Consider the following 15163-nt stretch of genomic DNA (forward strand, 5'->3'; position numbering starts at 1 on the left):
TTGAATGGGGACATGAACGCATACAAATTCATCCTTATTTTCAAAATGGCGAACGAGGACTGGGAGCACATCCATGCAGTCGGATGAAGGATGACTTTGATAATGGTGTACTTGTACAGCGACTTTCACTAGCCAAATGGAGACAACGCAGTGCAACGACTGTATAGTTGGCAAAATGCCTTTTTCGTTTGTCGAGGTACAAGACAGTCGTATTTTTCTTTATTTCTAATTGCCCATATTACAGGTCAGTGTTGTCAGATCGTTGTGTTCGATAGTGAGGATAGTAAGATATCTGAATCTAAAATTAGGACGCGAGGACGGAATTTGAAGATTGTTTGATAGGATCCGAAATCAGGTCGCTAGATTCCAAAAACTGTGTCGACAGAATTTTAGGCTGATTTCCACTGTAGATGTGGAAGTTTAATGTTCGTATCCTAAAAACCTGACTTAGAATCTTAGAATCCTGATCTTTGGAAAGTGTGGACCTTATTTTAGAATGTGCAAACTTACTTTTAGTGTTGATTACGCGCCATAGCGACACTTACCGACCGAAGGTTCGCTAAATGTCATTCAGAAGTCAGAGACTCTATTTCTTTGAGACAGCGATGCAAAGACAGGGTAACCTTTCCAGGAAGCGGTAGACGCGTCTATTTTCTCGTATAATCAAACGGCACCATTTAAACATCGGGGTTAAAGAGCACCACAGCGATGAAAATAGTCATTTCACTGAGCATAGGCGCAAGAAGCTGCAGCAGTAGGTTTAACCGTTTCACCACTGTTGTTTGGTCCAAACCCTTCGATAGCAAAAATGACTCTGGACCTGGTTATAACAGAAAAGTGGGGTGACCAGTTTAACCCACGACACTGCAGGGACATCAAGCCTTCCGTACACATACAGCACACACCTTAATTACCAAGCAAAAGGAACGGGTACACCCGAGAAGTGTAAATGTGCGCTTATCGTATTGAGGGGGATCTGAAAAAAAAATTCAATCGCGATTCCTCCAGCCACCCCCCCCCCCCTAACCGCTATTTGTGAACGCATCCTTAATTAAAAGAAAACCTTGTAAATAAATGAAATAACGCGGCCATTTTAATTTCAAATGTCGGTAAATACGAGGTAATATTTTGTACGGTACGAAACCAACACAGATTGCTAGTCTTAATTTTAAAGAGAACATTCGAAGTATACTTGAGGAAAGTTTGAGCAAAACGTTTATCTCTTTCAGTTTGAAGGTGCACACTGTCCTTGATTACAGTCTCTGAATGTTGATTGCTGAGTGAAATTTGCTAATTGAGTGATGGTTCCCTCATAAAAAAAGACTGTGTTTTACTTTTGACATTTACGTTAACATTGTCTTTTTGATAGTTGTAAGACATGCACTTAAAAATTAAGAGTAGGCTCTGAAATCAATATTGCACTTGTTGTTGGCAGTGATAGTGTTGTTGTTCATTAGGTACGTATGTCAATGCTATATAACGACGTACACACCTGTCAAACTGTCAAATCTGTCGATAATCAAGTGCCATCATTCCATCCATCACTGATTTCTGTCACCTGCGGATGTCCTTGGTGTATAAGAAGTTGCATTAATTTTGTTGAAGATTATCGTTCTAGGCCAAGATACTGAATCTGGGTACCACTGATTTATGCTTGAAATAGTCTCCAAAATATTTGCAGTATATATATATATATATATATATATATATATATATATATATATATATATATATATATATATATATATATATATATATATATATATATATATATATCGCCTGTTCCTATGTCGTATCAGCATGAGTGTCATTTGTGCTGCGTCAGACACGAGACGAAGTCGATTGTCTGACGCAACACAGGCGATATGGTGATAACCGATTTATCATATACCCGTGCCCAGAATTTTACAAATACTTACGAAAAAGCTACAATTTTGAGGCATTACTTTATTAGGCCTTGCGCATAAATATAGAAATATTTGTGTGAACAGGCTCCATTCATAAACTATACGACAAGTAAACATCACGAGCGACATCGCTTCAAGTCCTTGATACCTCAATGAACCCCCAAGAAGAAAGAATCCGGGATTCAAAAATTGTTTTCAAATTGATTAAAAAAGCGTTTTAAGTTGCAATATGCTGTTACAATTGTAACAGATCAAAAACTGTCCTTTGCTCTAAATCTCTCCTGATTTCACAGTAACCTGTGGTCTATTCCGCTCTGCGTCTATGCGCGCAATAGACGTGTGCACATATGCCTGAGAAGAAGATCTCTTCTCAGGCGGAGAGCGGCAGCCATTTTGTTTGTTTACGTTGTTCCCTATTAAATTACAAATGTAGTTCGGGAACACTCCCCAACCGATGACGTTTACCGTTAATATCACGGCTGATATTTTACGGTAAAAGTCACTAGGATGAAGCAATATGGGCATGTGTACATGATAAATTCATATATATATATATATATATATATATATATATATATATATATATATATATATATAATATATATATATATATATATATATATATATATATATATATATATATATATATATATATATATATATATATATATATATATATTCGCCTTTCCTTAGGGAATATGTCTTTCAAAATTCTAAGCTCAGAAATACCCTAAAGGGAAAAACCTAGCAGTGAAGAAATGAATTGTTTATAATTGCAAAGACCAATCATTACCATTGACCATTTCTGTGTTGAAACAACAAGACCGAGACGTTATGCTCAAAATGGCTGAAATTCTTGAATTAGTGCTTCCTTAAATACGTCCTTTCAAAAAACGAGAAAACTTCACGATCATTGTTCTAATGTTAGAATTATATATATACACATATATACATATATATATATACATATATATATATATATATATATATATATATATATATATATATATATATATATATATATATATTCGCCTTCCTTAGGGAAATGTCTTTCTTTCAAAAATTCTAAGCTCAGAAATACCCTACTTACTGAAGTAAATACAGGTTTGAAAAGTATACATAACCGCCAGTGTTCACAATTTCTCAGTTTAATCCATGCACAGATGATCTTTTCAAGAAGGTTTATGATGACGTTTTAGGTATTTATCATGAAATGAAGTAGTAGGTTTTTTTCAGTAACGGCAAGATGTTATCTGTAATGGAATCCGTAGACTATATTAAGCAAATCTGCTCAAGTAGTCAATTTTTCCGAAAGAAAACGTTCAACCAGTTCTTATCAAATCATAAATAGAAATCGTGGATCACCAGGCACATGTTAGTACGAGAAATATCATTATCCACATTTACCGATATTTTGAATTCACAATGGATACCATCTTTTTGTTAAGTGCATGAAAGAAAATTATATTTTATTTTCAGTATACCAAAGCCAGTGAAAATTAATCAGTCAAACCACGTCAAAATAAGCCCCCATAAGTAATAGACTGAAAAAAGTACTTGTTCAAGCTGAGGGTCAGAACATGTACTCTACATCCACATATGCACTCCAAAGACGTTACAAATTTAAATTTGGATGAATATTGTATTTTCCTTCTGGAAGTGTTAACAGGTGGCAAATTATCGATGGTAAAATAGCCGTCGTGACGTTTAACGCTTTTTAGCAAAAGTGTAATGTTTGCTTTGTAAAAAACTACTCTACCTAAGGCTATTTGCTATTCTTATCGTCGTCAGCTAAATAGAAACGCATGACTATCTGCCATTGAAAGGTTTCAATAATATCTTTTTACTGCTTGTTAACACAGTACCAGTGAGACGTGAACGTTCTCCTCTGACGTTCGCCCTCTATAGTTCACTATTCGTGGATATAAACAACGCAGAATATTTAGGTCAAGTGTAACACTCTCGTGCATATTATTCGCTGTAAAGAAGTTAATAAAGATACAGAATATCATCACAGCAACCCTTTCTGTCTCATTGGTTAGGTCACACAGGAATTGCCTTTATGTACAAACAACGTGCCATGAAAACGAGATGGCTGCCTGTTGACGTCATACTGTATGTTTGTTTGTTTCTTTTTATGATTCTTTCGTTTATCACCTATTCATCTTCACTAGGTGCAAATTTAAACGATATACCCTCCTGAGCGAAAATTGGCATAAATAACATCACCGTACAATAAACACAGTTCGCCAGTTTTTTCTTGTACCATCCTCCTTTGACGTTCCGAAAATCTAAATGTTGTCGTCATGGTGATATTGTCCTAGTATTGTTAACTTATTTCATTCCAGAGATCGATGAAGCAAAGCTGTTGTTATTTTAGAATGGCAGAACAAAAATGTTTGTCGTCACTTGAGGTCGTCGAAGGTCATCCCATTCAGCGTAAGCACTCACTGAAAATCCACATAATAGGCGCAAATGGCTTGTTTGCCCACAGTAACACGGCTGAGTAGGCATCCGTTTTTAGGGTCTATGGCATAGGTTATCATGAAGAACACGGTGCTGACAGTGTGAAATCCTGAGAGCTAATCTGAAAGGTCATGCAGTATAGACTGCTTGTGACAATATGAAGTAGCTGATAAACAGTGTTCTGACTGCTCTGTTTGCCGGTCTCTAACCACATTTTCCATAACCTTCGTCATCGCATAAGCTTACATCGACCACAGACCGGTAACACTTGAAAGATCAACCTTTCAACAAAGGCAAATATCGACAGTAAGGGACCACCATCCCAATTCTGAATGTGGTCGTCTTCTCAAGTCTTTTTGGAGGTGATGCACACCTATTTTTGAGAGCCCTACATTTCAGTACAGTAGATGATGTAGTTCCTCAGGATATTATTTTGACTGATTGAGGAATTATAACTTCAATCCAATTGTTCTCCGTGCTTCATTTTATTTGGTCTTTCACAAAAATCGGTGAAACGTGTTCATGTGCAAAATAATTGAATGCGCAGCCCTAACCTCTGTGGTCCTAAGAAATAATTTATACTTTTAGACGAACTTCAAATTATCATGAGTTTGAATGAGGTACTTGAACGGTTTTTACATTGCTTGAGGATACTGAAAAAACTCAGAGAAAATTGTATAGATTTTCTCGGTCTCTCCCTCGACATGTTTGTTAACTCAGCCTTACCCAACAGACAAATTTTACCCCAAGAATATAATTTTGCTCGTACAACTTTGCTGCATTCACGTGAATTTAGACAAAGTACAACTGCCGACAAAAACTGAACGTGTGGCAAATTTAAACAGAATTGACAAAGGCGTTCTTTCAGTTGAAAGTCGGACGTTCCAAGTCCGGCAGGTCCCAGTGACATATATTTAAACGCTTGTCTGGTTATTGTGAAACTTTATATCAGAGAAAGACTGACATCAAACGTAGACGAAACATTTTAAACTTAGAAGTATTATGTCTATCCATATACTTAAGCCTGGGTGTGAATCAAGTTTGTAGAGCAATTCTTCTAAATCTTAATATCACTTTCATTAATTGTATGTACCAGTATCGTCTTTCTCTCTGTATCGTCTTCTCTCTGTGTTTCTGTCTCGGCATCAATGATGTATGTTTGTGACTGTGTATGGACCATATCTGTGCGTTTAGCAGTGCTATTCACTGACTTTGTAACTTTGCAATGGTATTTCTCTGGCACAGTTGTCTGTCTGTCTGTCTGTCTGTCTGTCTGTCTGTCTGTCTGTCTGTCTGTCTCTCTCTCTCTCTCTCTCTCTCTCTCTCTCTCTCTCTCTCTCTCTCTCTCTCTCTGTCTCTCTCTCTCTCTCTCTCTCTCTCTCTCTCTCTCTCTCTCTCTCTCATCATCTGTTACCATGCAGCGTGGCCTGTGTCCATTGACAAAGTTGGACAATAAAGTATCGATACCCTCGTATCGTGAATTGGAGTAAGATTCTATTATTAAGTAAACAATGCGGTTTTCAAGGTTGCTCTAACATGGCCTCACTGTTTTTTTTATTGAAGAGTAACAATGGTATGGTTCCACGAGACAATTATGTCTGAAGTCTATATCTATAAGGAATAGGGGCACCAGTCCCTTTATCGCGACGTGATTGACAGAGTAAATAATAGATTTGTATATGTTTATATGTGTTTTTATTGTTTGTATCAACCTACACTTTGTCGTCACTCAACTGTGATAGACTATTTAAATAAGGTGCTCGTTTCCATTACAACAACAACAATAACAACAACAAAAACAATCACGCTTTCACGATTGCGGGTTGTCACGTGTTTGTACGGCACATACAAATCGTTCACCTCCTGCCTTGCGAGATAAAAAGGCGTGTAGAAACTTCGCGTGAAGGAGGGCACCAAGATCGTAGTGTGAGTTGTCATCACGGCTGGGTAGCGACGAACAAACATGAAGAACCGAGTGCTTTGTGTCCTGGTCTTGGCGATCGTCTCTCTGGGACTGATACAGGGTTACGAAGAAAACCACCGCGACAAGAAAAGCAAAAAAGCTACCTTGGACAGATTACTATCGAAGAAATTCGAGGTAAATTACTAAGAGTTGCATTTTTGCTCGGTAATATGCACAGTTTCTCGGAGGCTGAGTCGTCACGCCGACTACAGAAGTCAGTCTATTCTACATGGAGTCATATTTTGTCGTCAACTTTGTACTCGATCCAAGCATATTGAGCAACTAAACCTAACCGCAGCACCGGGTGGACGAATATCCATTATTTATTACTTGAACCATACTCATTCTTTCTGTCCAAATGTTTCCGCTATTTCGTTAGTCTTCCCATACCTCCCTGTCTGTCTGACCTTACTGATTTCAGAATCTTTTTCTGGAATCTCCGTTACTGAAGCCATATTGAGCACGATAAACTTCGAGAGCTTTCACGTTTTGAACGTCTTGAAGTGAGATCTGATAATCAAGCCAGATAGATCTGGTCATAGAGCCACTACATGACTGCTGGTAACATAGACTCGTACTTCCATGTCGCGACCTCACGCTTACACACCGGCGTTTAGAAAGACTTCATTGATCGTTGCCTTTCAAAAATATATGAGCTTTTCAGCGCGCATCCTTTCATTGTACCCGGTGTCTGCACCTTTGGCGAGCGAGAAGCCATTCCATAAGAGGTCAAACAGTTTAAAGGGACATTAGCTGTAACATTTGACAAATTTTTCACTACTCTGTTTCAATGTATCAACTACAGAATTTTACTATAATCCGATCATCATGAACAATGCCCGGTGTCCTGCTTGCCAACACAGCCTGTGAAATGACCATTGTTATTGTTGATAAATGTATTCTAGTCCGGACCTGAATACAAAATTTGAACAATAACAATGCAGATTATACTCATATAGGGTATATTTATGAGCTAAATATTAGGAATTTCTCCATGGTTTAGGGATTCAAACCAGAAACCGCAGATGATACACAGGACAAACGAAATAAAAAAGGACCAAAGTTACAGCTAATGGATCTTTAATATAGAAAATTAGTCTGAACCCGATCTGTTCTACGTAAAACTAATTTTACGTAACGAGTCAACCGTCGATAAAAACATTAAGATACACCTCGGGTTATGCAGTCACATTTGGGACTCAAGCTCTACAGGACAGGATTCGCTAGATCCATAGTTTTCACAGTTTACTTCAGTTTACTCCAAGTCTGTGGGCATATATGTTTAAAAACACATTATAAATTGACGAACTAAACATCAGCTGACCGCCGTGCTTAGTGGTAGGCTGTTGAATAAATCATGGGGTGAACATCTGGGCCAGTAACTTCGCTGCCGAGAAAAAGCCAGGCCACTGGGAGCCAGCCTAGGTTCACTCAAAAGCGTTGCATTGTTTGGCCGTATACTGTACTCGTTCTTGACGTGACAATGATAATGATTGTATAATGTGACCTTTCTTTGCTTTGTCCTGACTGAGCTGCTCCTGCTGGTTTTATTGAGAACTTCGTGAGGTGATACCCCGGATGTTCGTAAAACTTCAAGCCTTGGTAATTCCGTCCGCTAAAAAGCAGCATGTCGGATATCAAATCTCGCGGTTATTTTCTGAAAATAAAGTCAAGGGAACGTTGCTCCATCGGTTTTCGCAGAGACAACGCATACCAGCCAAAACAGACTGACCATGATAGATGTGTATATCATAGTGTATGTAACGTCTTCAACATTTTTGCTAGTTGATACCCATTTTGACCATTATGAACAAATGTTAAATCAAGTAGTGAAAATAATCGGCGTAGTCTACAGTTTATTGCGTACCTGTCAAACAGGACATTGTGAACTATAAAAAGTCTGCCGGTGTTATTAACAAAAGGGCGTACGATTTTTATTTGCAGCAACGAATGCACAGAGCATCGGATTTTTCAGCTCATTGTTAGTCCAGTCACCGTTCTGTGTAAAGAACGAGAACATGGATTCACTGAAAAAGTCTTGTATTTAAGGTCGAACGCACCTCGGGGACAGACATTCAGACTCTCAAACTTTTACAGTTCTCTTCTGATATACCACTTGTGGGGGTTCATTTTAAAGCACTTAGTGTTAGAAAGCTTAATACCGGCTTAGTTTTATGAAATTCGAAAATTGTATTTTTCTCCATAGAGTTAACACAGGGATGGCGGCCATTTTGAATTTTAAACATCAGTAAATCTTGGGCTATTTGTTTCTCTAGTACCAAAATTTGCACGGTGTCCCCATAATTTTATTCTTGATTTTGAAAGAGACTGGTTGAAATATTCCTTTAAGGAAAGTTTGAGCAAAAGTTTAAGTCTTTCACTTTCGAGGTGCATACTACCTTAAAGTTGCTGTTCGGTTTTTGCAATTTTTGTTTGTTTGTTTTAGTTTTGTTAACTAGTGTTGACAGATTTCAACCTTTTAACCACATTAAGATAGAGCGCGGATTAGCGTAGATATCCAGACTCACAAAGCTTTATTCTACAACTTGTTGGGTCAGTTTGAAGCCAAGAGAGCAAGTAAAGTTTTCACTGGCGTCTATATATCAAACACGAATATATATTTTTCCCATTGAGATAACACTGAGATTTGCCGCCATTTTGAATTTGTTGTGTCGGGAAATCTTAGTAATTTTTTGTGTGTGTTACGAATTTTTTTTTCAGTGAGACTCCTAATTTTTATTCTTGATTTAATTTATAATTTCCATACGGAGAGTTTTAGCAAGAGTTTTACACTTTGGCTAGTGTAATTTTTCCCACCAAAATTTTAGTGCGACATTACACCAATTTTTCTATAAATTTTTCTGTTCTGTTCTGATAATTTTTGACCAAAGATACATCGCATTTCATTGGCTAGAGCTTGTTATGAAACTTTTGGCCAAAATCTGATGGAAAAAATAATGGGGTATAACTTGTGTTGGCGACAGATATTGACTTTAGCGCTCAAGAGGTAAGTCGTTCAATTTCAAGACGCGCTCTATTTTAGGCCGATCCCCCTACGGGGAAGAAATATTAAACTATTCCTCGGAGTTGCCATTTCTACTCTAGCCAACTTTGATTTTTTTAAATGCAGCAGAGAATATTTTTGTTTTACATACTTTTATTGTTTTTTGTTTTCTTACGGAAGCATGTAGAAATGGTGAGAATTTTTGCTATCAACACTGCCTGCATATGTAATGTCTCAATTATTCCTGAGAGGTTGTAAAATCTACACTCCAAGTCATCAGTAACAATGTAACTGTTGGGAATTTTTTTCTGGCGAGTAAAAGAATTCAAACAATCGCTCGCCACCTTAGTAGTCCCGAAAAAATTCAAAAAGACAACATCTTTTTTTTTCTAATCGAAGTTTAATGTTTAGTTTTTTACTTTTCTTTTTCTTTCTAACTCACAGGACGAAGAAGCTAATAAAAAGGAACACAGTATACGTTCTTTTCTTCCAGGTAGGAAAATGATTCTTTTGCGTATTTAAACAGCGTGACAAGCACGTTGTCGAAAATAAATCAGTGTTCATGTATTTGTTTGCTCTGCAAATAGTATTATAAAAGTTGCCACGGTACGAGAAGATGTTTTTAAATGTTTTACGCTGACCTACAAGGTATAGCGTGAGTGAGTCATCAAACCCGGCACAGTTCACATTGAAAAGGTCGGCGTTTTGTGTACCGCTACATGCAACAAAAGGTTGCCGGGATCATATCAATGGCTTAAAGAAAGTATTCGAACGTGTCCGCTAGTACAGACCATCTGACATTTAATCGGCGTCACTGCCTTGATACATTGCTAAGTCGTATTTTGGAAAGTTGTTTTACTACGTTTCTGTATGAATTTGAAGCAGTGGGAGTGATCAGTCATGGGGAATCGCATCTTTACGTCAGATGTGTGTCTGTGTTAGGTCACAGAAATAGTGCACGAGACCACTGGTGCAATGTATCGCCCAGGCGTCAAATAGGCCGAGTAGGGACCATTTTCATGACAACATTTGTCTTCCAACTTCCACCGTTGAACGATATATAGAGAGCACGCTACCGACAACCTTTGTAGCCACACGTAATGTGCGTACACGTACTGACTCTAACAATCATCAAATGGGACCTATTGTGAATATTTTATGTAATTGCACAGAGTCATCCCTAAGAAGACTGGATGTGGTCAAGATTTCGGACAGATTTTCCCGACCGTGTTTACTTGCGTGCGTATGTGCGTATGTGCGTATGTGCGTATGTATGTATGTATGTATGTATGTATGTATGTATGTATGTATGTATGTATGTATGTATGTATGTATGTATGTATGTATGTATGTATGTATGTATGTATGTATGTATGTATGTATGTATGTATGTATGTATGTATGTATGTATGTATGTATGTGTGTGTGTGTGTGTGTGTGTGTATGTGTGTATGTATGTATGTATGTATGTATGTGTGTGTGTGACACGGCATTTGAACACACAATTTGAAAAAATCACATCAAAGGATCTTATTAACTCCCATTAAGTGTGCAGTTTCACGCCAAGTGTTCAAAAAAGTACAATGCGAAGTGAACTGAGAAGACAATAAGCAGTGCACCGTTCCCTGTTCTGCTCAAAGATCCTGACCTATTTAAAATCCCTCTCCACTATAGTCTGTTAATCATTTTATTTTTAGCTAAACACTTCTTCTGTGGTCAAAAATATTGAAATATGACAAGAATGCATAACAAACTGTTTGGTCTTGCCATGGAGGTAGGAGAGTCATGGTCCTGCCAAAATGTATCAAAGATGTTTATAAAGATATTTTCTCTAGGAATTCCTTTGTCCGATGGTTGAAGGCGAACACCAGATAATGCCCACGATTCTATCCCCCTGTAGTGTGCACTGACACCTGTGAATACGCAGCTGATACAGACTGTGATGATGGAGGTGCAGATTCCGACTACAATGTCTGCCAGTACGGCTCCGATTGCACCGACTGCGGGCCAAGATATAGCCCACCTCCAGGTACAGTATCACGCTGAGATTGTGCATACGCTGAGAAGCACAGTGGGCTGTCGTTACAAGTGCTTGGCGTTCAGAAATGAAAACATCCAAAGCCGGTTCTAACCCCTGCACCAGCGTTTCCGACCAAGCTGAAAATCAAAAATGTTGCTATTAGCCTTTGTAATTAATATTTAAATACCTTTTCGATAAGTGGCACTTTGATCGCAAGTTAATCAAAGTAATCTTTCAGTTCTGTTCTTTCACTTTTTTGTTGGTTTCGTTTCCTCAGTGTGTTCCGATATCTGTACCTATGCTGGCGACGGCACATGTGACGATAATGGACCGGGTTCAGTGTACGGTTTCTGCAGCCTTGGGTCAGATTGCTCTGATTGTGGCTCGAGAGATATCGGGGAGACGGAATACGAAGGTAAGTTGTGTTACTAAGCTCTGTGTTGGAAATCTCCTTCAAACTATTCTCAAAGGCAAAATCGGTTGACGTAGAGGCAACACTCTTTCCAAGGCAGAGTCAAAATTTCCATTCAACTGAACATGATTTTATTCCCATCGGAAAAAATCCTTTCTTTTGGGAGAGATTTCACTTATGAAGGACAAACGATGACCTCCTTCCAGCCTTCAAGCACAGCGTTATTCTTCACTGGGTGTACCTATATCTGTTCTTTTTGTTTTGCTATAGAACTGCTTTCTTCAATTATTGGCGAGGCCATCTCATTACCCAAGATGTTTCCTCAAACTGGCAAACGTCACCGATAGCGTTGTGGCGGTATTCACACGAATATGTCTTTGACGATAATTTTGCACGGTTCATCATGGACCTAAACACTTCCTCGTAGTCAGCTAATAGCAATCACACACACAAAACACATACACATACACACACATACATACACACACACCCATATATATAGACAGACAGACAGACATACACACCTCCATCCATCTACCCATCCATGCATCCTTGATGTCGCATAGTTGTCAGTTCAATTGTCGATATTGCCTATGCATACAGGTTGTTCTTTCACGTGTTACTGGTCTGATGACGGTGAATGCGATGATGGTGGTATTGGTGCCACATATGCAGACTGCGAATTCGGGACAGATTGCGCTGACTGTGGAGTAAGACATGGTAGGCACACCCTCCAGTATTACAGCCGCCAGTATTCGTCGTTGAAGTCACGTATTACCATATCAAATTGACCACGTGGTATTCTGAAGTGTGAATATGTTAATCAGATGCAACAAAAGCACTTGTGTTCTGTACTTAAAGGTTTTTCAGCCTATAACTCGTCGCATTAGTTTTGAAAATCAATATTTAGTAAACCTCATGGAGTTCCTCTGACGTATTCATGCTTGACATGGTGATGATAACAATACAGGGAGACATGATGGTTACATATGTGATTGACAAGAGAGTCTACGTTCTCAACTGCATCCTACATTCCCGTCTAGTTTTGTTATTGGCAGTTCAGGGGTATGGCAACGCCAGCTTCGTTTTCAAATATAAAATGAAGGTGTTAGTAAATAAGTAATTTGTTTTAAGTGGTATATGTTCTGGGTCAGGAACAATAAATTGTGTCTTTAAGTTTGAAAAAAACACACGAAAACTTGGCTTTATGATTGATACTTTTGACTCTTGTAGTTTGCGATGAACTCTGTGAGTGGTCCGGTGATGCGGTATGCGATGATGGAGGAAGCGGAGCAGTGTACAACGTGTGTGCTCTCGGAACTGATTGCACTGACTGTGGTCCTAGGGAATAAGGTAAATCTAATTTTTGACACAGACACAGACACAGACATAGAGAGAAGACAGTCACAGACACCGACACAGACACACGTTCGTTATATATATATATATATATATATATATATATATATATATATATATATATATATATATATATATATATATATATATATATATATATATAATTGTAAAGTTAGAACAATGTCGTGAAGTTTTCTCATTCAATGTCCCGTACGCTTTTGTGAAAGGACGTATTTAATGAAGCACTAATTCAAGAATTTTAGCCATTTTGAGCATAACGTCTCGGTCTTGTTGTTTCAACACAGAAATGGTCAATGGTAATGATTGGTCTTTGCAATTATAAACAATTCATTTCTTCACTGCTAGGTTTTTCCCTATTCATTTTTTGACTCGATTTCTTTCTTTCTTGAATTCGTAGAATGATTGCAGCCAGCAATGGTGCATTGGTGTGACGTTATGACGTCAAGCGCCTATCACCGTGGAACATTCAAGTACAGACAAAGTTCGATCCCTAACGTCTGCCTGTGTCAACTGTCTTGTACCATAAGAATCTACTTCTAAATTCTTTTATCTACAGTACTTATCGAACCATTTGACATGAAAAATTATTGAATCGAGTATATTAGGAGTACTATTGATATTTATGAAAGTATGCTTACAACATGTAGAATAAACAATATTCGACTCGCTGTAGCCTTAATATTAAAATAATGATTTACACCACATTAAAATAGCAGTCTTCATTGTTCTAAATCGGAAAGTCAAGTATTGGAGAACAGAATCAAGGTGAATATCATCATGCAATCCGATCCATTGAATCATGGATAATAAATGCGAAAGGGCAAATAGGCCCCTATTGTATGTATCGCCGATCTTTCCTCTCCTGTAGGGGCCAAAGCCCTATGCGGATGGGCCATTATTGTGTTTACTCTGTACCATTAGGGCCCAAGCTCTATATGGGCCGGGCAAAAGTCCGGTTTTAGGTACACAAAGGTAACTAGGAGAAGAAACTTTTTTGGACAATATTTCACGTGACTTCGATGACCTTTGACTTCGAATATGCATATATGCATATCAGTAACCGCAAGTTCTACGCCCTTCATTGTCTGTATGTTGGGGACTTTTTAGTGCAACATCCTTGACCTCATTAATTATGTACATATCGATTCTGGGCTGGCCAATAGAGGTAGAGGTCTAGTTTTTGGTTCACAGGCATAGTGAAGAAAATTTTTTATCAAAATGTAATGTGAAGCAGATGACCTTTCACCTCAAATTCACAAATACGCGAATAAATCAATAACCATGAACGCTGCTGCCTTAATGTTTGATGCGATGAACAACCGAAAGGAACTACATCCTTTACCTCATCAAAATGCACATATCTAAATATGAGCTGACCTGATTTTTTGTATAGGCCCTACATAGATAAAGTTGGGAACAAATTTTCTATACCAAAATCTGCAAGAGACCCAGACGACCTCTGAACACGATTTCACTTATACGCATATACATCAGTATAACCACAAGTGCTACACTCTTTAAATTCGATCGTCTGAAGCACACAGCGGCATTAGAGGGTCATTGATTATTTTTTCTGGTACCCTTTGCCAGTGTTTGCAAGTGTTTGGGCCCCATGAAGTTGCTAAGGGGCGACGTCAAAAGTTCAATGTAGGATAAAAAACGTAATTCCCTTAGTTTCCCACCAACCCCCCCCCCCCGAACCCCCTAGAAACTTAATCGACTTATATTGAACCTATTGACAGGCTCGTTCTATGTAGAGCGAAGGAAAGGACCAGTCAATTATGGGGTGAAATAAAAAACGACTAAAATAATACTTCATTAACACTGAGAACACATTTCAGTTTTGTTTTATCCAATGAAAATACGACAATATTAACAACAAAATTTAAGTTGTTACTTGTTAGTAAGTTTTTGGAAATAATTCGAAGGGTTTTTATGATTGCGTACGGAGGAATTCGCCAGAAATATGTCAAAACAACTCACCAACTCTCCCTGCGCCATGCACCACTCC

At 38.2% G+C, this 15163-nt stretch overlaps 1 protein-coding gene across 1 annotated transcript; it reads left to right on the top strand.

The window, feature by feature from the left end:
• Positions 1-6215: 6215 nt before the first annotated feature.
• On the top strand, positions 6216-14442 carry LOC139129164 (uncharacterized). Its single transcript, XM_070694810.1, has 7 exons — positions 6216-6471; positions 9785-9833; positions 11241-11369; positions 11638-11775; positions 12376-12492; positions 13006-13125; positions 13550-14442. The coding sequence occupies exons 1-6, from the start codon at positions 6337-6339 to the stop codon at positions 13122-13124; spliced, it is 687 nt and encodes a 228-aa protein (XP_070550911.1). The 5' UTR covers positions 6216-6336; the 3' UTR covers position 13125; positions 13550-14442.
• The last annotated feature ends 721 nt before the right edge of the window (positions 14443-15163 follow it).

This window comes from Ptychodera flava, unplaced genomic scaffold (assembly GCF_041260155.1).
Source record: "Ptychodera flava strain L36383 unplaced genomic scaffold, AS_Pfla_20210202 Scaffold_96__1_contigs__length_367262_pilon, whole genome shotgun sequence".
In the NCBI taxonomy this organism is placed as follows: Eukaryota; Metazoa; Hemichordata; class Enteropneusta; family Ptychoderidae; genus Ptychodera; species Ptychodera flava.